Source organism: Takifugu flavidus, chromosome 10, assembly GCF_003711565.1.
Source record: "Takifugu flavidus isolate HTHZ2018 chromosome 10, ASM371156v2, whole genome shotgun sequence".
In the NCBI taxonomy this organism is placed as follows: Eukaryota; Metazoa; Chordata; class Actinopteri; order Tetraodontiformes; family Tetraodontidae; genus Takifugu; species Takifugu flavidus.
This window is the reverse complement of record NC_079529.1, coordinates 10394625-10419983: the sequence shown is the minus strand read 5'-3', so window position 1 is coordinate 10419983 and position 25359 is coordinate 10394625. Positions and strand designations below refer to the sequence as shown.

The 25359-nt window shown below is 52.4% G+C and overlaps 1 protein-coding gene across 1 annotated transcript in view; it reads left to right on the top strand.

Annotated features, from left to right (window-relative positions):
* sema6e (sema domain, transmembrane domain (TM), and cytoplasmic domain, (semaphorin) 6E) overlaps nt 1-25359 on the top strand; it is a 68223-nt gene that overhangs the window by 39613 nt on the left and 3251 nt on the right. Inside the window, 17 exon segments of the mRNA XM_057044847.1 lie at nt 2418-2618; nt 4576-4690; nt 4949-5006; nt 7084-7140; nt 7687-7788; nt 9223-9313; nt 10731-10853; nt 10947-11035; nt 11125-11342; nt 11832-11963; nt 12106-12261; nt 13622-13798; nt 14036-14173; nt 16405-16482; nt 19915-19976; nt 20172-20222; nt 21798-21953. Of these exon segments, the coding sequence (XP_056900827.1) occupies nt 2477-2618; nt 4576-4690; nt 4949-5006; nt 7084-7140; nt 7687-7788; nt 9223-9313; nt 10731-10853; nt 10947-11035; nt 11125-11342; nt 11832-11963; nt 12106-12261; nt 13622-13798; nt 14036-14173; nt 16405-16482; nt 19915-19976; nt 20172-20222; nt 21798-21953 (1945 nt within the window). The 5' untranslated portion in view covers nt 2418-2476.

The window sequence follows — 25359 nt, the reverse complement described above, 5'->3', positions numbered from 1 at the left end:
GTTGCGTAACTGCTGTCACACCTGTTTATGGGAGCGCTCCCTCCATACGGTCACATGGTTGACGGGCGGTTGTCATGGAGACAGCCATGTGATTGATATCCTCTCGCACTAATAACCTTTAATGATGAAGTGGCTCCAGGTCCTGGCTGCGGCTGCAGCTCCAAGGCCGGAGCCGTGCTGTTGTGACACGAGCCGCTCCATGTGCAAAAGCAGAAGAACTCGACCCGTCAGAACCAGGAGTTCTGGGAGGGTTCCTTTGTTGCTGCGGTGACGTCATGGGCCGTGTCTGAGGGCCCACAAATCATGACTATCTGGGACACGTTGCAGTAGAATTTCAGCTGTTTTCTTCGCGTTTTTATGACGGCTCCAGAACAGGAATGTGTTCTGAAACAGCCCACTGAGAGACGAGGCTAATGTGGCTAATTGTGTTTAAAACTGTCGGGGCGGTGGGAGAGATGAGATCATTATACTGGCCGAGGTACACAGCACAGACGTCAGGCTGGGACTGGAATGGTTTCACAGCCAACGGGCTGAGAGCACAGCTATCGGAGGCTAGCAGATTAGCTGAGGAACACTTTCACTCCTCGGTTGTGTGCTGCAGGTGTTGGCAGGAATCTGGCGTCCCGGGAGGAGGCAGGTTAATTAAACTGCTTCTTCCTGCTGATCCGCTTCCTGCTGAAACTTCTGCAGCCGCCCAGAGTTCCCGTTGACACCCCCTAAACACACAGTTCTGTCAGATGCTACTGTCCCACCTGCCCCCCCATCACCCGCACACCCTCCCCGATCCTGCAACACAGAGGTCAAACACAAGATGGAGGAGCGGCGGCTCATGTCGCTGGGGCAGCTGCTGCCGAGCGTGTGGGACGTCATTAACTCAACTGCTCTGTGGTTTAGATTAGAATAACGTAGCGGCGCTGGTGGCTAACGCTTCACAGCCCAGGCGTAAACACGCTGGAGCGGAGCAGCTGTGTTCCTGACATCCCTCTGTTTCACAATGCGACCTTTAGACGACCCCTGAAGATGGTTCCAAAGCTCAGACCCGCCCAGTCGGGGCTCAATTAACCTCGACTGGCTCGCACGCTTGTGCTGGAGCTGATTTAACCTTCGTCACTCCTCAGAAGTTTCAACAAGCAGAACTTTAGAAGTGTAAACCTGATTAGATTAGGATTTCACTGGTGAGGAACTAAACCAACCCAGAGCTGATCAGGTCGGAGCAGGTTTATAATCTTCCTAACCAAATAAATCACGCCTCCAGCCTCAGCCGGCTGACTGCTCCGGCACCATTTTATGTTTCTCTCAACGGCATCAACGCGCCTTTAATTGTTTTTGGATCATCGCAGGCTTTTCTTCCTCTGTTTTCCTTGGCCTGTTGCCTTGTTCTGCTGGCCCACGGCAGTTCCCTGACACAGGGTTGGTCCTTCAGGCACCCTCTTTGTTCCTGTCCTGTTGAACCTGTCATCAGCTCCTCCTGTCTCCACACGCAGGAGGAGACATTCCCACGTTATCTGCACCTTCGCCCTTTCTCCCTCCGTGCATAGCGTTCCGTGCACAGCGTTCCGTGCACAGCGTTCCCTGCAGCGCCGTGGCGTTCCCTGCAGCGCCGTGGCGTTCCGTGCAGCGCCGTGGCGTTCCCTGCAGCGCCGTGGCGTTCCCTGCAGCGCCGTGGCGTTCCCTGCGCTGGGTGTGTAACCTTGTGTCCCCGCAGGTATTTGAGTGGTTGCTCCACCTTCTGCTGCCGGCCTGGAACAGTTTATGGTGGTTGGTATATATAGTGTGTGTGTTCCCTGGGACAGAGTAAACAGCAGCCGCGGCCACGCCCCCCTCGCCGCTGTTACACCACGTTTGATTCCCCCCCTCCCTCGTTAAATGCACGTTTCCTCCCTGCATGTAAACGAAGCACGGAGGGCCGTTAACAATATTGATGAGGGATCGTGTCCCGTTGACTCGATTTTACAGTCCCACTTAAAATCATTCGGCCACACGTCTGGTTGCCAAGTGACCCGGCACATAAAATAACCCCCCCCGCCCCGTGGGGACACGCTTCTTTACTACCTGCAGGTCAACAAGTTTCAAGATCCCCCAAACGGCTCTTTAATGCGGCTGAGGTGGAAAGGTGGTGTTTTATCCTTGTGAGGAGCTTCTAATCCCAGCTCGGACGGGAACGTTGAAGCGTGTCATCGTTCCACGAGACTCACCGTCGTGGTGCTGAATGTCCCTCGGAAGCTTTCACCTCTCCATTTACGCAGGCTCTCTTTGATCAGCTGCTTTGATTGTTGAAACGCTCCCCTTTTCTCTGCTCACTTCCTGCTTCTGAATGTTCTTGTATCCTGTCATTTGGGAAAAACAAAAAGCTTTAAAAAAAGTTTGAACAGATCTGAAAACTCTTCTGACCCTGACGACCTTTTGTCTCTCTTTAGGTGGGAGGTGGAGTTGCCGCGGGCCATGAGTTTCTGCTGAGGTCTCATCTTATTCCAAAATGAGGCCGACGCCCAGCTCGCCTCGGACGGGCCTCCCCGCCATCCTAGCTTTCACCTTCGCCGCCTTCTTACCTCAGCTCTCCTCGGGGGGCACGCCGTTTCCCCAGGACCTGGAACCACTCAGCCATGTGGGCAGAGAAAGTAAGTTCAGAATCTGCTGCGTTACCATGGCGACGCGCCTTTCAGAAGTAGCGCTAAAAGCAAAGCAGAGCATTATGACTCTTCACTGGGGAGCCGGGAGAGGTGGTGGTGTTAAAGTGGATATTCACAGGAAGCAGGCGTGCACGCACTTATTTAGCACCGGCTCCTCCAGGTCCGTTGGTTTCCTGTTCCGTTTAGCTCCAAGAACTGGGGACAAGGTGCAGTTTGGAGACAAAAGGTCCTGATAAAGAAGCTTTTTATGGAAAGTGCTGGAGACCAAAACATCTGTTTTGCATTTTTAGATGTCTGGGTGGCTAATCAGAGCTGATTCAGAGTGAAGCCAAAGGCAGCTGATTTCTCTCACACTCCGGCGTGTCCTCACAGGAGCTGTGAGTTTAGAGCTTGTTTTTCCTGATGTTTCCACATCAGGAAGTACAGCCGATCCACGCAGCTTCACCTCACCTGTAACATGAGCCTGACTCAGCAGCTCACCTGTTGACCCCACGTACCTGGCTCCCCCAACCACCCTGAAGAGCCGTCAGAACCGCCGCAGAGGTCCGGTCTGCTAAAGTAATGGCCCATAATTGATTTAGGAGGGCGCTGAGAACATGGCCCGCATGCTGTAATTGATCTATCTGGAAGAGAGCAACGCAGCCATTAGTGGAAATAGCTGCGCCCATAGTGCTATATGTGGAGGCCGGCCCAGGTGTAATAGGAGCAATTTGTCACCTGTGGCTGCAGCAGGTGACAGTGTGGTCCTGAGGTCCCTCACAAGTCCGGGAGAGCTCCATTATGGACCGCAGCTCTTCATCAGGCCGAAGTCTACGAAATCACATCTGACTCACTTTCTTCTTCCGGGCCTGGAGCGTCTCCTCCTGACGGGCGTCCGCCCCGTCTGAGTGGAGCGATTAGTAAACCCAACCGGTGCACAGGTGATCTGACAGAGATGATTTACTGTGTGTTTCTGGGGTCTGAGGCGGCCTGAGGATGTAAGATCCTGGTCTGGTTCTGATTCTCCACGTATCCTCCCAGAAAAGGTGACCTTAGGTGACCTCTATCTGCTCCTCATCTTCACCCTGAGTTGTCCCCCGCTACCCTCCTCTTCCTCACTCAACTTTAGAGGATGGAAAAGTGCTGAGGAGTAATTAGAATCCTCCGGTGGAAGCACCGCCGAGCCTCTGGAAGAGCTGGTACAGTGAGGTCCAGCACTTAAATCTTTAAAGAGCCGATCGGCAGCGGCGGTCGGAGGACTCCAGGACCCCCGGGTGGGAGAGTGATTGCAGCTGCTGCTGTAATCCTGGGGAGGGTTGCTAATTCAACAAAGGCTGGGGTCAGACGGGGGGTCATTAATGCAGCCGTTCGCTGATCCAGACCTGAGCTGAACCTTTAGAACGGTTCAGAACTGGAAAGCAGCAGGTGATGAGGAGGCAGCAGCAGGTCCGGCTCACGCAGACTTTAGCAAACGCTTGAAAAGCCGTCGCTCTGCCAGTGAAAGTGGAGAACGTCACCTCCTGTTGGCTAATTAATCTCTCAGCATGACTTATTAAACCGCTGACATCTGTTAACGAGCACCAGAGTCCAGGGAGCCACGTTGCCGATATTTAAAGCACCCAGATGTTCGGGTCAAGTGAGGTCACCAATGCACAGTTGTTTACGTCCGTCGCTGGAAGTGCTGCTATTGATTTAAAAACGAGGCTGACTTCTGTGACACGGTCGGCTAATTTGCTGAGGTGGATGCTCCTCCGACGCCCCCCCAGCTCATCCACCTCCACAAACCCTCATCAGCATAGAGTATTATTCAGAACAAAAGGCCAGATGTTAGCCTGGGTGTAGTGATCCTTTTAGGATGTTTGTTGTTTGGACAAACACAACTCTACTTGTGAGGGTATTTGTTGGAGAAGCTCTAATATTTGGATTAAAATCGGGCCACTCACGGCTTCCCTCTTCTCCCTGGCAGCCTCCTACCTGTACCCCAGCTTCCAGGGGCTGATGTCGGACAACGACACGGTCCGCCTGGGCCTGGACTTCCAGAGGATGCTGAGGATCAACCACATGCTCTACATCGCTGCCCGGTAGGTCGCCGCCTCCTCCTAAACACAGATCTGATGGGCCAAACAAGGATCTGTGGCAGCACCAACAAGCACAATCATTGATTCCAGTTCTTCAAATGAATATTTCTGCTCGGCTCATCTGCTCCTCAAGCTTAAAGCTACATGTATGCTAATAACTGAAGCTCTCCAAACGCTTGGAGATAGATTTGAATACAGCAGGTTTGACCAGAGGCCACTGGAGCTGGACTTTACCCCCCCACCTGCCTCTGTCTCTTACAGGGACCATGTGTTTGCTGTTAATCTGGCCGTGTCCTCTGAGCAGATAACCCCACAGCAGGTAGGAGAAACGTGTGTTCCAGGTGAGGTTCTCTTGTTTACTCGCCAGATCCCCGTCTGCTCCGTTCAAGGATGGAACGCGCTCTTTAGAGACGCCAATGAAGTCGCGTTGAGTTTTATTTCCTCGTCATAATAGTGTGATTACCGTGTTATTACCAACACCTGCCGGCAGTGGAACAGGTGCTAATGAAGCCTCTCCTCCAGCGTATCAGTCCTCTACGTGAACATGAAGGAGCCTGTCAGGATCAGACAGCGGATCAGCTGCTTTTCTTCAGAGGAAGAATGACCTTTTTCTCTGCTATCTCCTTCTTTATGAAGCCATCTCTCCTCAGAGGTGCGTCTGATGTGAGCAGAGAGCAGCCGCTGCCTCCTATCTGCGTCTCATTCCTCAAACATGGCCGCTCCTTCATAAAACCCTCCACAGATCCGCTCTTTGTTTGTATTTAGATCAGGGAGCAGCTCGTTATTCATCCTGGGAGATCAGGCGTATTGATTAGAGTTACTGGGCTCTTTGGCTCCTCCATCTTTCCTCAGCTCCTGAAACATTTTTTTTAGCTCTTCAATCAGACCCCAGTGGCCACGGGTGTGACATTAACTATGGAAGCCTCCGCCGACCGTCCCTCCATCCGTCTGAGTTTGATTTTCCAGGTCCGGTCCTCTCCCTCGCATGTCCGATCCTCCGCCGGGGCTCGTCCTTCAAAGCAGTTTTTCATTTTTCTGACGAGGCGTGCTCTTTTATATTCCGCCCTTCGCCAGCCTCCGCGTCGCCACAGGTGATTATTACTCACCCAGACGGAGCTCGGATGAGACGGCCGCCATTATCATAACGCTGACTCCCTCCGGATCTTTGGTGTCGTCCGCAGCCGTTCCGTGAGCGCAGGTTTATCAGGACGGGGGGACGGTTCCTCTCCTCACCTGCTCATTAGCTGGCTGACTGAGCTCAGTACTGGCTGGAGTTTAGTCAAGGGGATCGGATTGTTGTAGAGTGTTAAAAAAGTTGAGTATCATAAAAAGTCGTCATTGTCTTAATGAGCCGGAGTCTTCGTATTTATCATAAATGAAACGCTGACATTTAATCATCTGTAACCATCATATGACATTTAGAAATTAATGAAGGGACTATCAAAAAAGACTGAAACTAATTTTCTTTTTGATGGATTAATCAATCAAAGCACGGCAATTAATTCGCCCAGTTCTGATTATGACAACACAAGGTGTGTTGGGGGGGGGTCTGGCAGTTTTAAATAGATTAATATCTTCATTTTCCCTTCAAAGCTCTGCTTCCCATTATCACACTGATGTCAAACATTTAAGTTGATGTTTACTGTTGCCATCATGCTCCAACTAACATCTTCTAAGCTGAGTTTGTCTTTTTTTAGCTAATTTGACCCCAACTGGATTAAAATACTTTCATAATAAAGCTTTAAAGTTATTAAAAATTCACTATTATTGCCATAAAATTACCATAGAAACAACCAAAAAAGTTTCATAGTTAGCAGCCAAGTGAGAGCTCACGTTCTGTTTGCTGGCTATTAATAAAGATATTATTAATATGTATAACTTATTATAAATATAAATTATTCTAAATATATTAATAAAGATTCGATATGGACTGGAACCGCAGTGATGGCGTCCTCGGTCAGGTTTCTGAGGTCTGAGAGTCTGATAATTTCAGCAGTACCTGCGACTGGAACAAAAATAAACTCTGTGTGTGTGTGTGTGGTGTGTGTGTGTGTGTGTGTGTGTGGTGTGTGTGTGTGTTGTGTGTGTGTGTGTGCGTGCGTGTGTGTGTGTGAGAGACAAAGGCATGGCCGTGGTCAGGAGGTTAATTGGTGCTAACGGACTGCTCGTCACAGTGACAGCAGAGCACTGCAAACATCTTGTATGTGTGTTTTGGTAGCTGTTTATCTCTGAACAGCTTCGCTGGGCCTTTAGTGCCCGAGGCCTCCGCGTCTTCACAGTTTGTGTTTTTATGTTCGCAGCAGTTTATTGATGTTAATGAGATTTTCATCACAGCTGCGGTGCTGACAACGGGATCACGTCTAAGTTGACCCTTTGCTGCTTGTTCTTCCTTTCAGAAACTGACTTGGAAGACGAAGGATGTGGCAAAGTGCACCGTGAGAGGGAAGAACAGCGTGAGTACTACCTCCGAGGAAACACCTCCTGATCAATAAACGGCTCCGAAGGGGCGCGGCCGCGTCACCTGCGCTAGCATTCCGGCTAATTCCTGCCTGCCAGTGCATGTCTTGAGGCAGCAGCCAGCCGAGCAGTTGTAGACCTCAGATCCACACCCGCATGAACAGATGCAGCCTGTTTTGTTAGAGGCGCTGAAACACAACGTGAGACTTTTACTTCCAGCGAAATAAATGGGAAAAAAAACAAGCGGCGGTTCACGTGTCGCAGCCACACAGCTGCATACTGGAAAGTTAAATGGTCTGAGTAATTGGATAACTGGGCCGACAAAACATCAGAGCGTGAGGTTCTCGGCAGAAGTGACCACAGAAATGGTGGTAATTTCAAGGGCAGGTTATTTTTGACTCCTCATCTGCACAGAGATTAGCTTAGCTGTTGGCAAACTGCGTGCGTGTGTGTGCGTGTGTGTGTGTGTGTGTGTGTGTGTGTGTGTCCGGCTTTGATTCGTTCATTCACGCAGTCCCAAATGTGTGTTTTGTCCCTGACAGGATGAATGTTACAACTACATCAAGGTGCTGGTGCCGCGCAACGATGAGACGCTGTTTGCCTGCGGCACCAACGCCTTCAACCCCACCTGCCGGAACTATAAGGTGAGCTTCGCCTTCGCCACCGCCACTTCACGGCCGTACGGATAAGCAGCCGACGCAGACCCAACCGGATCTGGCCTGGGTCACCGTGCTCGCGTCTTTGTGTTGCTATGGAGGATTTAGAATATCAGACATCTTCTTTTTCTTCCTACATGTTTCAATATTTAATATTTAAAGCCATTGTGGAGTGTCCCAGGTTGATGCCAGGGATTCCTAAAGACCTCTGTTTGTCCTCCGTCCGCAGCCGCCCTGTTTGTCCTCCTCATCGGGAGGAAGCAGAACGGTTCGGTCTCCTCAGGACATCAAAAAACAAGAACCGCTCTCTTTTAATTTGCTTCAGGGTTCTTATTTACCTTCTTTCATCCATCTGCTTCCTGCTTTCAAGGTCTGTCTGGAGAAGGCAGGAACCTCTGGCTGAGCTGCACTTAAAAGCTTTTTCTCTTCGTTCCTAAATTGAGCACTTTCCACCAAATGTGACCGGAGCTGTTTTGTTGCCGCTCTGGCCGACGTTGATCCAATTACAGCCGCAGCGCCGCAGCTCTGTGGCACCGGGCCGGGCCGTGCCGTGCGCGGACACACACCTTCTTTTTTCTGGCTCATGAAGCTCGGATCAATGTGGTCCCACCTCTGATTGGACTGTGGCGTGTTCACAGCCAGCTGCAACTTGTCCTACATGAAACCTGTCAGGACCGGCCTGCCCCCGACACGTGACGGTCCTGATCACCAATAACCACCAATAAACTGTGACACCTTCCACCGGGACCGTTTTCCCAGGCTGTTTATCTCCTGGCTAAGCTCAATGCGGTCCGTTGAGCCGACCGTGGGTGATGAGCCTGAACCAGTCAGCGTGCAGCCTGGATGGTCAGACTACCCCAGAACAGGAGCCAAACTCACCCCTGAGAGAGGGTTTCTGCCCCGTCAGGTCGTTCCTGTCTCGCTGGTAGACCAGATCCAGCATCCAGCACCGTGTAGCTCGTTAACCTCCGGGATTGATCCTGTCCAACGGGATAAAACATCAAAGGCAGGCGTGTTTGAAGGCAGATGACGTGCCGGTGTACCGGGGTCACCTGTAAACAGCGGCTCCAGCAGCCTCGTGCACGAGGGAGGAGCGGTTTGAAGCTCCTCGGTGGAGCATCAGCAGCGTTAATGAACTGATAATCTGCTGCCTGTGTCACCTTGTTGTTACCGAGGGCGACAGAGAAACGGGCTGGAACAGGTTACAGCAGCGGGGCGATAAACCCTCAGACTTCACCGCTCAAATAAAGTCAGGAGCAACGCCACGGCGCTCGCCACGTTGATGTTCCTGTTTTATGGCGGCTGCGTCCTTTTGGTTTTACAGGTCTATGATCCCGGTTCTGTGTTAACAGTTGTCTTTTATGTCCCCGGGCTGGTTTTATGGTTCCGTGCGTGTATTTATGAAGGATTTTCTTCTCCCAGATGGCGACACTGGAGCAGGAAGGGGAGGAGGTGGTGGGACAGGCCCGCTGTCCATTCGAGTCTCGCCAGTCCAACGTGGGCCTGTTTGCAGGTGAGCGAGGACGCCCGGAACACTTGTTATACCCAAGCTGATCGCATGGATTTATAGAGGTGAAACACGGACAAAAACACCATTACAGGAACAACAGGAAGACGGAAACGGTCACGCTGGAAGCACAAATGCCGTTTATTGTCTCTCCACGCACGCCGTTGATTCATTATTTTATGTGTTTTGAGGTTGAAATGATGGCGAGTAATAAAAGGGTGAATAACAGATTTATCAAGCCTGTTTTTGAAGGAAAGGACAGAGTTCAAACACAAAGAATGAAACAGATGGTGGAGGCACATCAACGCCCAGAACATGGAAGAAGCAGATGGGTTTTTAGCAGCATCCATAAAGATCCGACTGACTCGGCACTTTTTTCATGCGCGAGGGTGACGCGTCCAGACGGCTGCTGCAAGGCCTGCTTTGGTCCCGCGCGTCCTCTTTTGGCAGGCAAAGAGGGACAAAGAAGTTCTGAAACGTAGACACGACAGTCGGTGCGGCAGATGAAACGCAGCCTGCTGCTGAAACACCAGCGTCGAGGCTGCTGCTGCTGCCTTTGCCCTTGAGCCAGGCAGCCGTCGGATCGGCCGCTGAAATAGTACTGACGGGGAGGAGGAAAGTGATGAAGATGTTGTTGGATCAGTTTTTGGCATCCGATGTTGCAGGATTAAACGCTTCATAAATGTCAAACCTGAAGTTTTGCTGCAGGAAAACGGTTTAAATATTGGAAGATTTTATCTGGGAACAGTCAGAACGTCCCCTCAGGTGACCTGCCAGGCCTTTGGTCTTTGTTCCTCCAGTGTGTCCTGGGTCTCCTCGTGGAGGTTTCTGGGCGGTAGGTTCCCTGAAAGCCCCCTCCTGGCTCCTCTCTGGTGGAGCTGCTCCACAAAGAGGAGATTTTGGAGCTGACTGAGAGGAACAGTGAGGTGGAAACACAAAATGAATCTGCTGTTCTCGCACGTTAGAGCTGACGAGGTGCTTCTCAGGGCCGGCGCACATCTGCTGGGTACGATTCAACACTTTCTGCTCTCTCATTTCGCTGGATGTTGTCAAAACCAAATGTTTCTTTGAAACAAATGACACATTTCGATTTGGTTATGGCTCAATAGTACGGCAACCGCTCCGCCTCAGCCATCAATCGGGCTGAATAACCACAGGAAGTGATCAGAAGTGCTGGATGTGTGGAGGAAGATCGCGGCTGGGGGAGGTGTGGGGGTGAGAGGGGTGAGGAAGCTGATCCTGCAGCTTTCCTCTGACATTTCCTATGCAAAGTTCAGGCACGCTGGGTGTTATTAAACAAGACGCCTGTTCTCCTCCGCCTGTTTCTAAAGGCCAGTGAAAATCACCTACCTGAATAGACACTTGAAAGGAGTTTCTTTCTCCTCAGGAACGCTGATCCCGCCCGTGTGTTCTGTCTCCCCAGGGGGCGATTTCTACTCGGCCACCATGACGGACTTCCTGGCGAGCGACGCGGTGATTTACAGGAGTCTGGGAGAGAGCAGCCCGGTTCTCCGCACCGTCAAGTACGACTCTAAATGGCTGCGAGGTGAGCGTCCAGCATGCTCAGGTGGCAATTTCAAGCTAACGGGGTTGTGGCGCTCCGGCGGGGATGGAGTCTGAGCCTCTTTGTGTCCCACAGAACCCCATTTTCTCCATGCCATTGAGTACGGGAACTACGTCTACTTTTTCTTCAGCGAGATTGCGGTGGAGTACACCGCCCTGGGCAAGGTGAGGGCCCTCACCTCCCTGCTCCTCTTTAATGCAGACTGAAAGGAAGCCAGGCTGTGAATAAGAGTTCCCCTTCCTGTCGTCACCAGGTGGTTTTCTCCAGAGTCGCCCGGGTTTGTAAGAACGACAACGGCGGATCTCCGAGGGTCCTGGAACGCTACTGGACCTCGTTCCTCAAAGCTCGGCTGAACTGCTCCGTCCCCGGCGACTCCTTCTTCTACTTCGATGTCTTGCAGTCGCTGACAAACGTGCTGCAGATCAACCGCCGACCTGCCGTCCTGGGGGTCTTCACCACTCAGGCCAACAGGTGAGGAGGATGGATGGGGGTGGGTGTTGGGGGTGCTCTTCAGTCTCTAAATGAAATGATGAGCACAGCTGAAACAAATTAAGGATTTTTTTGATACACTGGCAGAGGAACAGAGATGGATCCCTGAGGAACGCCTCAGAACCGACATCAGTTTTGTATATTAAAACTTGGTAATAGCGGAGTCCTTCTGGGACCCATCCTTCTGTTATTAATGTATCTGAGAAGGGCCCCAGACCTCAGAACTGGCTGTGATAATGACATTCTTTAGGTTGTTCTGGGAAATCTTCCCTGTCTGCGTGACGAATGGGACCACATTTAACAAGTAAACATAAAATTAATTCCCGGAAAATGTTCTTTGAAGACCAGCATTGTTGACAACGTAACAAAACGTAGGCAGACGTGTCGCACAGCAAACAAATCACCTTCTTTCGCGAACAGAGAATGTCTCTGACCTTCATCCGTGCGCTTTTACGCTTTTTCTCTTGCCAGCATCACCGGTTCAGCCGTCTGTGCCTTCTACATGGACGACATAGAGAAGGCTTTTAGTGGCAAATTCAAAGAGCAGCGAAACAGCGAGTCGGTGTGGACGCCCGTCCCGGACGAGCAGGTCCCAAAGCCCAGGTGAGGGACACGTCTTTCTCTGTCCCTGCTGCTGTTGTTCTGCACAATCATCCACAACAATAAACAGGCAGGGACACAGGGCACCTGCCTCCCGCCTGTTTCCACGGCAACAAACGGCTGATGGGATGTACGTTTGTTTTAGACCGGGCTGCTGCGCCGGCGAGGGCTCGGCCGCCGCGTACAAGTCATCGACCACCTTCCCCGACGAGACTCTGACTTTCATAAAGACGTTCCCACTCATGGACGAGTCGGTGCCGTCGGTCAACGACAGGCCCTACTTCACCCGCACCACCAGCAGGTACGGCCCCGACATAAGTGAGGCGTTATCAGAGGAATCTGCCGTTATAGATTATCTGTAACCATGTTATTACCTTCAGGTGGGCTGTTTAAACGATACGGCCTCATCCCCCAATGAAACCCATCAGATTTACTCTCCCATCGATCTCCAGTTACATCAGAAGAGCGGCCTTGCTGCCCAGAGAGCCCCACCTGGGCAGCTGCTGTGTGTAGGAATAAGGGACTGATGACTCTGATCACCGGATCACATGATTCCAGGAGATCCTCAGATCAGGAATTCAGCTCAGTTCACACAGAGAGGACGGAGCTAAACTGTCTGTGCTGCTGTGTGTGAGATATTAGCTCAGAGGGTAACTGGGTGCATTAAATTACACTGTGTGTGTGGGTGTGTGTGTGTGTGTGTGTGTGTGTGTGTTGGTGAGTGATGCATTTTAGCTGCCACTGGTATCAAATGACAATGGACCAAATGTTGAATGTCTGATTGAGTGTTTCAACCTCAGACTTTGGTAAACACTGCAGATATTCATCTCACACACACACACACACACACACACTCACTCTATGCTTGCAGAGGCAGAGCCAGGCTGACAGCCAGCCAGACACCGCAGTGGCTCCACACTGGGGAAACGTTCGCTGCTTCGCATCTGGGCTCCAAAAACATCCCATCTGCCTCTCGCCTCTCCCCTGAGAGCAGATAGATAAATGAAATCTAACCAGCAGCGTCTCGCAGTACTGCAGAGTCATTGTGGGACGCGCTGGCCAAGCCGATGTGGGTAAACACAGCAGGCTCAGCGGGACCCTTCAGGGAGGGACAGGGGTGAGGACACGCAGGCTGATGTCAGGAGAGTGTGGGAAGGATGTGACCGGGTTTGTTAGAGGAAGAGTGTGTGTTCAAATCCCAGAGCTGTCAGTAAGTAAAGCCGTCCTCCTGTTAAACATCCAGCGGGCTCAAGGTGCCCTTCAGCACCAGGCTTAATCCTGATCTGCTGCGGTGGATGCTGCTCCGAACGGGGGGGAAAGTTCCGACCAGGAAAGATAATAAACCCTGGCTGGACAGTTGCTAAACAGCAGGACGGACGGGGGGATCAATGGGACGGCTGTGGGTGGATGGGAGACGAATTAAAGGGAGCGGGAGCGGATGTAGGTGCTGGAGGAAGCGCACCTCGTTAGATGAAGTGATTGATTGCACAGCGATGAGCTCAGTGTTCGCCCACTCTTGTTCTGTTTATCAGGGGAAATCGACTTTGACAAAACAACAACAGCGGCGTTGACGTGCTGACATTTGGCAGCGCCAGGCTGCTCCTTTGGCCGCAGACGTCAGCACGTTTCTAATCTCCTCTCTGCTGCCGTTTGCTCCGCAGGTTTAAGCTGACCCAGATAGCGGTGGACACGTCTGCGGGGCCGTATAAGAACCACACCGTGGTCTTCCTGGGCTCGGACAACGGCCACGTGCTGAAGGTCCTGGCCAGCACCGAGGGGGCCAACGCCTCCTTCAGCACACTGCTCCTGGAGGACATCGACGTGTACAACCCCAACAAGTCAGACCATCCGTCCTTTTCATTTCTTTTTTCCCCTCCTTCCTCCTTGTTTGACCTGTTTCTTCTCCTCCTCTGCGGAGCCGTCGTGGGGCCGTGCCCACCCCCCCCCCCTCTATTGTCACGCGTTGCGTCACCCCGCGCAGCCACGGGGGGACGTTCTTTTGTTGTTTTCTCTCGTAAATTCTCGTCTTTTTCCAGAGCAAACCTCTGATCTTGGCCGTTTCCCTTCTTCCGCAGATGCGATGTTCGTGGAGAGGACCGGAGGGTTCTGGGCCTGGAGCTGGACCGGGACCATCACGCCGTGTTCGTGGCATTCTCCAGCTGTGTGATTCGTGTCCCGCTAAGCCGCTGCTCCGACTACAGCACCTGCAGGAAGTGAGTCACCTGTGGAGGAAATGAATAAGAGGCTGGTACAGACCAAGCCCAGGTCTCTTCAGAGGTACCTGTGAGCTACGTGTGTGCACAGCACAGGTGTAACGTGCACTGACGTCAATCGCAACATTGTAGCGTCTCAACAGCTGGAGGATCTATTCTAGCGGACGGGATCCTGCCCACTATTTAGATCACATTAGAGCTCCATTTGCAAGCCCATCCAACTGGAGCAGGTGATTTGTAACAAGTGTGAGCTTTGTGTAGTTTTGCTAACAGGACAGTGAAGAAGAATGAAGTCAGGAGGCAGAAATCCTGCCGGCAGCCCTCGCTGAAGGCTGCCGGGCTTCTCTGCAGAAATGACTTGAGATAACAGGAGAAGCTGCATCAATTTCCTTCACAACCACCAATTGAAGGAACGCGTCGGCTCTCAGTGTCGCCCACGACATTTTCCACAAAAGCCTGTAGAAAAATAGCAGATGTTACGCTGTTATCTGCCTGGTTCACCAAGGCCCAATTTCCCCTAAAAAGCCCTGACGACGACAAGAGAGTCGATGTTCCCGCCTGAGCGTGCACGATGGCGCGTCTTTAACACTTTTCTGTTTTTAACTGGGCGATTGTGACAGTTAGACAATAACATGTTTGTGGGTTTAGAGGCGCCGTGTCTTCAGGTGAGCTGGAATCAACTGTCGGTAAATATGAATCCTCCCAGCAGCTGCTTCCTCTCCTTTCCTGCCTTTATTACATTTTTACAGCCAGACCGGAGTTGTTTTTGTCCCACTGCTGCTAATTTACTCGTTCCGTGTTGCCTTCATGAATAAAGGTCAATGAGAGATGCGCTTACTAAAGCATCACAGGCTCGGTACTGGATAAACACAGTTGGAACTGGATCTCCCTGTTCAAAGCAGAACCTTGAGTGCGTGTTGTTTGTTTCTCTGCGTGGACGGCCTTCTGCCAGGCCCTGCTTCAGCCCCCAGCTCGTATGCTTTCTCCCCAGATTCTGCGTCTATTTTTGGGGCGGTGAGGAATGTTGCCCCGTGCAGGTCAGAGAACAGATTTCTCCTCGGCTGCCCCAGGGAATGCTAGCATGCTAACCCCTGGCCGCAGCGGCCTGGAGGAGCTCAACAACGTTTAGTCATAAATTGGATTCAGCTGATTGGCTGGCAGCCAGCGTGGCGACGGCCTTGTTTTCTTTTTCCCCCTGAAGTTTGAAAGGGGGAGAAAAGAGGAAGGGGGGGGGGGCGTGGTGAAAGCTTATGGAGCGTGTCCATGTCCAGATCCATTTTAGAGACTGGAGTTTCAGCACAGCTCATCCCAGGATTAGGGGGCCCGTAAGGCTCATCAGCACGGAGCAGCAGCTCAGGTTTCATGTCTGCCCTCCCCCTGAATGTCTGCCCCCTCCACACACACACACACATCAGATTTACACCACCTCTCATCCTTTTTCTGCATCATCAGGACTTGCGGGGTTTTTTCTCATGCTAATGGAAGTCCTGCTGCCAAGATTTGCTTTAAAAACATTGTTTTTAACTGCATAATTGCACTTTTATTTTGAAAGGAATTGAATTAAAACACAGACACAGACAAGCAGCTACTTAGTCTGGCTTAAGTGTTGGTTTAAATATTGGAATAATTGCTGCTGTCGGTGAAGATAAATTCTATTATTCTGTAATTAGACTGAAAGATTAATGTTTCAGTCTTTTACAGTCACTTTTGTTTATCACATCTTTTATTCTGTTAATAAATCATGATGCTAATCCCTGCAACTGCGTCTGATCCAAGTCCAAAAGCCACCACAAACCGACCGTGGTGGTGCAGGAAGGAGCCCTCCGCGGAGGTTCGTTAATGTCTGGTGACGCTGCCGCCTGTCGTCCCTCGTTCCTCGCTCACGTCGGTGTTCTGAGGGTGGAACCGGCGTGGCGCCGAGTTCTGATGGCCGTCGGTAACTGTAGATATTCAAGAGGAGTCCTGGGAGCCTCGTTAAAAGGCTTCGGTTCCTCCGAGGTTTTTATTCAACACAAAAGACTGAAATGGTGTTTTAAGTGAAAGAGGGGAGCAGGTGGACGCCGCTGTTGTCTGAGAGACTTTCATTGTTGTGAAGGGTACGCCGGTAGTTTTCAACGTTTTTGAGAGGTTCCATCTCCCCCGCGTGTGTCTGAAGGTCGGCGCTGGGCCTCGGCTGAAGGTCGGCGCTGGCGATCGAGCTCTGAGAAGCTGTCTGGTTTCTGTCTGTGCAGGAGCTGTCTGTCTTCACGGGACCCCTACTGCGCCTGGCTGAAGTCCGGCGGCTGCGTCGCCGTCTCGCCCGGATTCAAGTAAGTGGTTAAGGGTGGTCCTGTGGGAGGGGCATTGGCGGTCACATGACATCAGAGGGGCTCCACTGTGGCGTGACTGTTGCAGCTGCACTGTTCTGATTCATGGTTTATTAAAGTCTTCAGTCAGGAAGCGCCAGGAGACAGAAGCGCGCAGATTAGCTTCCTGATAAAAACACTCCAGCGGGCCGTTTGAGCGCTTAATTCTGCTGCGGATGAACTGGCACTAATGAGGGAGTGGAGTCGGGGGTGTTTTGGGTGGATGCGGTCTTATAAAGAGGTTATTAGAGCTGCAACTCACTGTCACAGCGGGCAGATTTGCAAGTTGGTCAATAACGTGTAGCCGAGCAGCTGCAGGAGCCATCATCTCCGCCCCCCCTTCAGCCAGTCGTCTCTCCCTTAGCATCGTCATGCCGACGCACAATTGAGCCGCTGGCACGTTGGCGATGAAACGGCTTTTCTTCCTCCACCCCCCCACTCAGATGGGACGGGGTTGCACCTATCTGTCAGGGAGGAAACAAATGAACGTGTGGCTGGATGCACGAATGGATGAAGAGGCTGACAGACAGGAGGAAGAGGAGGAAGAGGAGCGTTCAGAGGAGGAAGAGGAGCGTTCAGAGGAGGAAGAGGAGGAAGAGGAGCGTTCAGAGGAGGAAGAGGAGCGTTCAGAGGTGCTGTTTTCTCCCCCTATCGGCATCCTGACAGTCAAGGACTCATCACGTCCTTGTTGTTGATGTACAACCTGTTCCTGGATCACCTGCTGGGACGATTCCTACCTCTGTGCACCGTCTGACTGACATCACACACACACACACACACACACACACACACACACACACACTCTTTCTGTGGTTTCCCTTCTGCAAGTAGTTTCTATATTTATCAATTTCTGTTTCTAAGCTCTGCTGTCCTCAAAAGTAACCAATAATAATGAAAACACGACTGTGGAAACTAGGAAAGTATCAGATATTGGATATAAAAGGTCATTTTCAGTCTGCATTCCACTACATTCAGTGGAGGCCTGTGGGGGGTCCAGGAGGACCTCATCACACTGCCATTATTGTTTCCATCCTCATTAATAACTTCCTTCTACTTCAGTCCAAAATCAAAGTACCTGATCAGGGCAGACGACAGTGTTATTGAGGAGGAAGACTGACACAAGTCCTCACAAGTATAGGAAGATGGCGGATCGCTTGGCATTTCTCTATGGCCTTCGATTTATGGTTCGTTGTCATGGCGCGCAGGACTGAGACGCTGTAAAACCCAGCGGACCAGAACGTAAAGTTGATCAGCCAAAATATCCAGTTTAGGCCTACGGGGGGGCACGGAGGAAGAGGGGTTTTATCAGTCTGTTTCAAACATCACAACATCTGTTTTTCATTAAATCCACCACACGCATGATCGTTGGAGGACCGGGTCCTGGTGGACTGGGTCCTGGTGGACTGGGTCCTGGTGGTCGGGGACGAAGGGGAACCGGGGGATGAGGTTCTGTGGACTGAGGTGCAGAATCAGACAGTAAAACCCTGGAAACACACGTGTTTGTTATTTTACGGCTGTTTCACTGCTGCTCTGCTTCAGACCTCTGAACCGGAGCCTACGGAGCAACATCTGAGGCCCACGCTGGACCTGCAGCGTTCCGAACATAAATAACACATCCAAAGAACCATTCGGACGGAGCAGATGGTCCAAAAGTGTTTCCGCACCTCCAGGCATCATTCTGTTTACATCCAACCGGACTAACTGTCTGTTCCGGTGTGAAAACGGCAAAACAACACAGAGTGAGCCAAAACCTGGACCAGGATCCTGGAGCAGGATCCTCCAGCAGAAGCAGGATTCAGCTGGACTCACGGCCCGCACTGGAGCCCGGCGGCACCAAGACCATGAAGAAGAAGACTTATTTTGACCATAAATGCTGACGCCCGCGCGGACTTGAAGCCATGTGAAGTTCCGTTCCCGGGAACGTTCTGGAAGGTTCCCAGTTCTGGAAGGTTCCCAGTTCTGGAAGGTTCCCAGTTCTGGAAGGTTCCCAGGAGCAGCAACAGGTTCCCACGTCCCTCCCGTAACTCAGCCGCCGTCCAAATGATCCGGACAAGGCCGGCCGGTTAAACAAGATGAAGGAGCCGTTAAACGCCGCCGCGTCGGCGTCTTTTATCCCCGACCGCCAACAGCGGCTCCGTCTGAGGCCAAATCATATTTACGCTCGGCACTGGACGCAGAGTGTGATGACAAACAAACAAACAAACAAACACTTTAGTGTCGGCTTTCAATGCGGATCTTTGCTCCGTTATTAAATCCGGGCCGTATCGATCTGCAGCGCCGGCTCCTTCAGACAGGAAGCAAATCTAACGGCGTGTCATCCATCAGGTGGCGGCGTGAAGTCATTAACGCGCTCTGCGACCTGTCATGTGTTAATGAGCGCACAGATCTGTCATTAATTATGGGATGCTGCAGTGAAGCAGGTGGAAGCTCGCTCAGATTGGCAGACGGGCCCTTTAATCTGGGACGGCGCTCCGACATTCCCGATGCAGTCGGATGGCGGCGGAGACAGATGTGAGAAATGCCAGACTGACGCTGACGGGAGCCCCTCTGGACCTTCAGGTCAAAGGTCGCTGCCGACACACAACCCCTCCCAGTCGTGACTCCAGCCGCAGCAGGAACGTTGCTTTTCCACCCCGATAAATGGAGGCCGACTGACTTCCTGTTCTCCCGTTGCTTCTCCGTCACGGTGGTTCGTGTGAGGACGGGAAACGTTCGTCACATCTGTGGGTCGAAGCATCTGCCTGGGCTTCCTGACAATGATGATGACCGGTTGGTTCTGGAGGTGTCAGAACTCTGCGGTTCCCCCTGAAGCCGTGTTCTGCCCTCCCACCTCGTCCTTGGTTCCGGCTCTGTGAAACAGGAAGTCCGGTTGTCACTGGAACACAGGAGTTCCAGATGTTTGACAGAACAAAGCTCACAAGTACGGATGAAGTCGTCAGGGCTGAGGTGCAATGCATTGTGGGACGCCTCGATGCTCCGAGTCAGGAACGTTGAGGAGCAGCTTCTCACCGATCTGCTCCATTGAATGACACGTTCAACGAGTGAAGCCCGAGGTCGTCTTTGTCATCGGCGTTCCGTGAACGCGCCTGGAGCGTCTCCACCCGCAGGCGGCGGTTTCAGCCCGAGCAGGTCCGAGAGGGAGCAGGTCGAGGAGGGCGGGAAGGGACGAAAACCGTTTCGCCGCTTTGCATCAAACTGGCTCTGAAACCTGCTGAAACGCCTGAAATCCGACCTTGGAGGAGGACCCAAGGTCGCTGTTCCCCCGCTGGTCCCGGCAGCAGAAGGCTCGGCTCGCTCCGACCTCAGACGCAGACCTAATTAAACTTCCTCACGCTGCACTGGGCTCCCAGAACCAGGGTCGGGGGATGGGCTGATCCCTTACTCTTTGTTTTCCAGAGGCGGCTCGGAGCAGGACGTGGAGAACGGCTACCACCAGCTCGTCCCTGACACCTGCCACGGTGAGACGGCTCGTTCAGCCCGCCCACGGGATTTTGCTGACTCGGCTAAAAGCTGCAGCGATGCTGAGGAGATTAGAAAGTGCTTTGATTTTGTTCCTTTAATCTGCTGGAGAACTCTTCTGGTGGAGCGTCTGAGGCGCCGCTTTAATAGAACGCCTGATAAGAACTAAAGTCGTGTCTCTGTTGTCTTTGCAGACGTCCTGGCAACCACTCGCAGGCAGAACACGGCGCTGGACTCTGCGTACGGTCAGTGGACTTCCTCTCTACGGTGCCGCGGCGCCATGGGCTCCTCCTTTATAAACCTGCCTTTTTATCCTTGGAATCCCCCCCCCCCCCGACCTCGTTCTTATTCCGGTCAGACGCTGATGTCGGGACGTTAGCCGTTTTAACCTGATGCGGCTATTTTTAATCCCCCAGACTGGCAGAAAAGACTGAGGTAAAAGGGTTAGCATGCTAATCAGCTAGCCTGGGTCCAGTCTGGGTCGCTGTGGTCATGTGACCTTAAGTCCTCCATGTCTGAGGTCGTCCTGGAACAGATGTAGTGATGCTTTTAATGTGGGAGGGGCGTCTGCAGCGACGTGACCACGCAGAATCCTGCCTAATTCCCAGTATCAGCAAGGATCATCCTCCCTGTCACGTCCCATTACCCCCCCCCCCCCTCCCCCGGCCACGCCGCACTGCCCCTGGCAGCCCCTCCCAGCAGCAACGGAACCGCTGCCAAAGCCAAATGGATCAGAGCGAGCAGGCGCTGCTCCAGGGGTGTTTTAACCGCCGCTGCGACATTTAAAAACCAGTCAGTGTTAATGGGAGACCCACCTCTCTGCCTCTGGGGGGGGGTGAAAATGGCAGCAGCTGATTGGTGGATGTTGGCCAGTTAGGCTGCGTGGAAGCTGAACTGGTGCGATGGGGACCCGGCGTCTGAGGCGGCGCCGCTAAATGCCCCCCCGCCGTCCGCTAATAATTCGGCCGGTGCAGATGGCGAAGTGACGGGGCGCCACATTAAGAGGGAGCGGCGTGGACGCCGCGCTGAGAGCGAGCGCGCTCTCTTCCTCAACATTACGGCGCCTCGTTATCGCCGGTGACGGCACGCCGCCGCTCGTAACCTCAAGGACGCTAACAAGGCGAGGAAGGCCAGGACGTCGCTTTGATGACGACGCTCAGCGTGCACGTGTGTTTGTGAGTGGGATGTCTGCGGAATCCAGTCAGTAGGTGGTTAGGCTCCGCCCACCCGGGCCTCTACCAATCAGCTGCTACCAGACTGAACAAACTGGCCAATCAGGAGAGACCAGTTAAAAGACACCAGTGGGTTTGTTGTTAACCAGTTACACTAAACGGGTGGTGAGTGATTGTAACAACCAGAGGCACCAAAGTTGCCCCGCCCACACCGGCTGAGCTGGAGGCGACGCAACTGACTGTGTCTGAAGATGGTTGCCGTGGAAACTGCTCTAAATGAACGTAAAGCGCCGCCCCTGCTGCTGGGAGGCTTCAGACAGTTCTGACTGGCAGCTGACCTTTGACCCGGGACAGGTAACGGTGACAGCGGCGGCCCAAGTTGCCCCGTTGCTTCGGCGTTGGCGGTCTGAGTTGCTTCCTCCATCTGTGTGTGCGTCCGCTGGTGAAGCTTCCTCGCGGTGCTCCTCATCCTCACCGGGGCTCCATGTTTACGCTGACTCATTGTTCCCCCTCAGGACTCCTCATGTCTGAAGTTGACTCTCCAGGCTGATTCCCATTTTCACTAATCATTCACTCTGTTGCCCCTCCTCCTTCCTCCTTCCTCCTCCTCCTCCTCCTCCTCCTCTCCCCCCTTCACTACAACCACAGGGAAGACCACACCCACAAGTGCCACCACAACCTCTAAAGGGGCAGCATTTCCAAAGGAGGCAGGTGACCCCGAAAGAGGTACAGGTCCCGATGGCCCTCTCCCCACGGGGGGACACGGGTCACCTGACTCGGAGCCAATCAGTGTGGAGATGGAGGGTAAGGGGGAGGGACGCCCTGTCCTCAGTGAATCCCAGTCCCAAACGCCTCATCGCCCACCACTAACCAGCCTGACCACTAACACGATAACCACGCACCAGTGCTTCACGCTGGCAGAACAGTCTCCTGATGTTAGCATGCACGCATGAATCCGGCTAGCTACATTTGAAAATGATCGGATCATTCTGGCATTGACAACAGTCAATTTCCTTGGAATTCTCCTCCAAGTAATAACAGTTTAAAGTGAATGTTAAAAAAAAATGGAACTGGTAGCTTTTGACGCTAACGTTCTAATCTTTGGAACTGTTCTTCCGGTATGAAATATCACTTTCATTAGCTCACTAACGCTTAACGCACTAGCCAAGCTAATGTCTTAGCGAATGTTCATGCTAATAACTTTGGTGTGTTTTATGTCTCATTAGCCGTAGCATTGCAATCCTTCAGTGTCACTGAAAAACATGTAGTTTGTTTAGCTACATGTAGCAATTTATTGCCTTAAATAAATAAATAATAATGCACTTCCTCTAATTAACTCTTCAAATTAGCCGGAGAAGCAGGCCGCTCCCGTCTGGATCGTCCTCATTTTTTATTTCGAAAAGTCCCTTTGTGGTTTCTGCTGAATTAAAGTCTGAAGCTCTACGTGAGCGTTCATTTACATTTATAATCCTCATCGTTCCCACCGGAGTTTGGATCCATCTCGGAGTTTTATCTGTTCTCCCCAAATTGACACGTCTTTACTGCAAAAATGGTTTAATAATGTTAGAAAACCAAATTCAGTGAGGATACGTAGCAGATAGATCAACGTTAGCTATCTCGCTATATATTTGGAAAACAGCTCATTAGCTTACCATGTTAGCTAATAGTGACAGTAGCTGGTGGGTGAAGGCTAAGTGTGATGGATCCTAGCTTTGTGACTTAGCGAGCGGATTTTAGAATAACAATTATAATTATTTGAGCACAAAGAATTTTTCTTAAATGTTCTTATCTGTTTCCTAAAATCCAGAGTTGGTTGTTTTTTACTTTCTGATCAGACGTTAAGGCAGCGATAAACGACGCCACCTACAAAACCGTTGAATTTTTCACCACGTCCTGATCTTAATGATCACCACTCGTTATTTCTCACATTTTTAATCTGTCAGTTTGGCGCCGGCTCATTAGCGTGCGGTCGTCACGTGAAGGTTTTTCAGGTCACTTCGCTCTGAACGTCCCCAACGTTTCAAACGGGCGTCCCTTCAGCTCCGTCAAGCTCCCCTGGAGTCACGGCGAGGCGTTAGCCGCACGCCGTAAAGCTCCGGCTATGGAAACAAACCCTAAAGTGTCCTCACAGAGCCGCCCCCATCGGCAGCTTCTCCGTCTCCACCCTCACATGTTCCTCCTGCCTCGGTCTCACTTTTAAGGCTCGATACTCTCAAAATAGATCTTTGGAGGACCACAGGGGTCACGTGACCTCTGTTATCGGTTCCGAGCGGGGAGGGGGGGGGGGCTGCGGGGGCTGTTCCTGTCTCGTTTGCCGCTCTTGGAATGAAGTAGCCATTAAGGGAATAATTACATGCACTCGTGAGCTCGCAGAAGCAGAAACTAATTAGAGTCTTTTTTTTTTACTCTCCATTTGCCAAAAAGGAGAAATGAAACGGGGGCCAAGTTGTTGTCTGTGTTCCAGAGCGTCTAATCGCCCCCGCGAGGGAGGGGGGCGAGAGGAGGGTTCCTCACGTCGGGACTGACCTTGGACACGTTAGCGTCCGTTAGCACTTCTTTTAAAGCTGCAGGACCAGTTCAGATTCCTGGTAATTGGAGTCTGAACTGGAGAGAAGAGCTGGTCCATAGACCCAGTCCTGAAGCTTCTTTAGATCCTGGAGCTCCTCACAGATCCAGTCCTGAAGCTTCTTTAGATCCTGGAGCTCCTCACAGATCCAGTCCTGAAGCTTCTTTACATCCTGGAGCTCCTCACAGATCCAGTCCTGAAGCTTCTTTAGATCCTGGAGCTCCTCACAGATCCAGTCCTGAAGCTTCTTTAGATCCTGGAGCTCCACACAGATCCAGTCCTGAAGCTTCTTTAGATCCTGGAGCTCCTCACAGATCCAGTCCTGAAGCTTCTTTAGATCCTGGAGCTCCACACAGATCCAGTCCTGAAGCTTCTTTAGATCCTGGAGCCCCTCACAGATCCAGTCCAGAAGCTTCTTTAGATCCTGGAGCTCCTCACAGATCCTCAGATTACGCTCCAGATTTTAATCCAGATTTTTACTGGACTTCATCAAACCCGTTTGAGTTGTTTTTGGCTGCTCTGAGGTTTGCAGCTGAGCAGAACATCAGGATCCTCCCGGAGGTTCACTCCAGCCTCGCTGTCACTCGTCTCCTTGCACACTCAGGTCCTGGAGCGTTGTGATTGGTCGAGGGCGGTGGGCGTGGCCTCGCAGCTGGTCACTCCCAGAATGTTCAAATGTGTGCTGCTGCTGAGCCAGGAACCTGTCTGAAACGGCGCCCGTGCCCCCCCCAGCTGCTCCCCGCACCGCCAGCCAGCTTTAAAGGCTTCCGTTTCACCGTGAGCGGCGGCGCCATATGTCCCGCGTCCCGCTGATTGAGTCATCGCTCTTCCTCACGCAGCGTGTTGTGACAGCTCGTCGTAGGCTCCACATTTGTTTACCACAGCGTCTCGTTTGACCCCCCGTCAGGGCGCTTGACTCATGCACCCCGGCCAGGAGGTGACCCCCGGTGATGGGTGTGGGGGGGGGTGACTCAGCGGTGAGAGGAGCTGCAGGGCTGAGAGGAGGCAGAAACATGGCGAGATAAACGCTGGGCTGGGCGGAGCCTCGTCGATTGTCCCCGCACCAGGACACAATCAGAATTTACGGCTTCTTAATGTGGTCGTAAGTCGCAGCGGCCGTCAGAATAAGTGGATCAAACGGAGCCTTTCACACGGCCGCCGCGTTCGGGAAGATTAGCACGCCGCAAATCAGAGCGCTGAGACGTGTGACGGCGTTTACGGTGACGCCCACCTCCAGCAGAGGAGAGGAGCTCCAGCCGCAGGTGCATCACGCCAGGCTGAAGAAGGAGCTCAGCACAGGACAATAAGGTTCTGTCCTCAGGTATCCAGGTGCATCACGCCAGGCATGGCTGTCATCAGCATGTCTGGAACACCTGTGTCCCCCCAGCCCCCCCAGGGGAGGGGCGGGGGGGCAGACGCCACAGATGGCGGCAAACGAGCTCTGACGGGCCTCGCCCCGCTTCCAGGCGTCATTAGGCTAACACGGCGCCGGGGTCACAACACCCACGGACGTTCACACGCCGGATTTAGCGCCGCTGAATAACCCAGCGCGTTATTCAGCCCGACTCTCGCGCCAGAGAGAGGAGGACGCCAGGTTCCCGCCGCCGAAACGCCATCAATATTTCACGGCGAGCGGATTTCCTC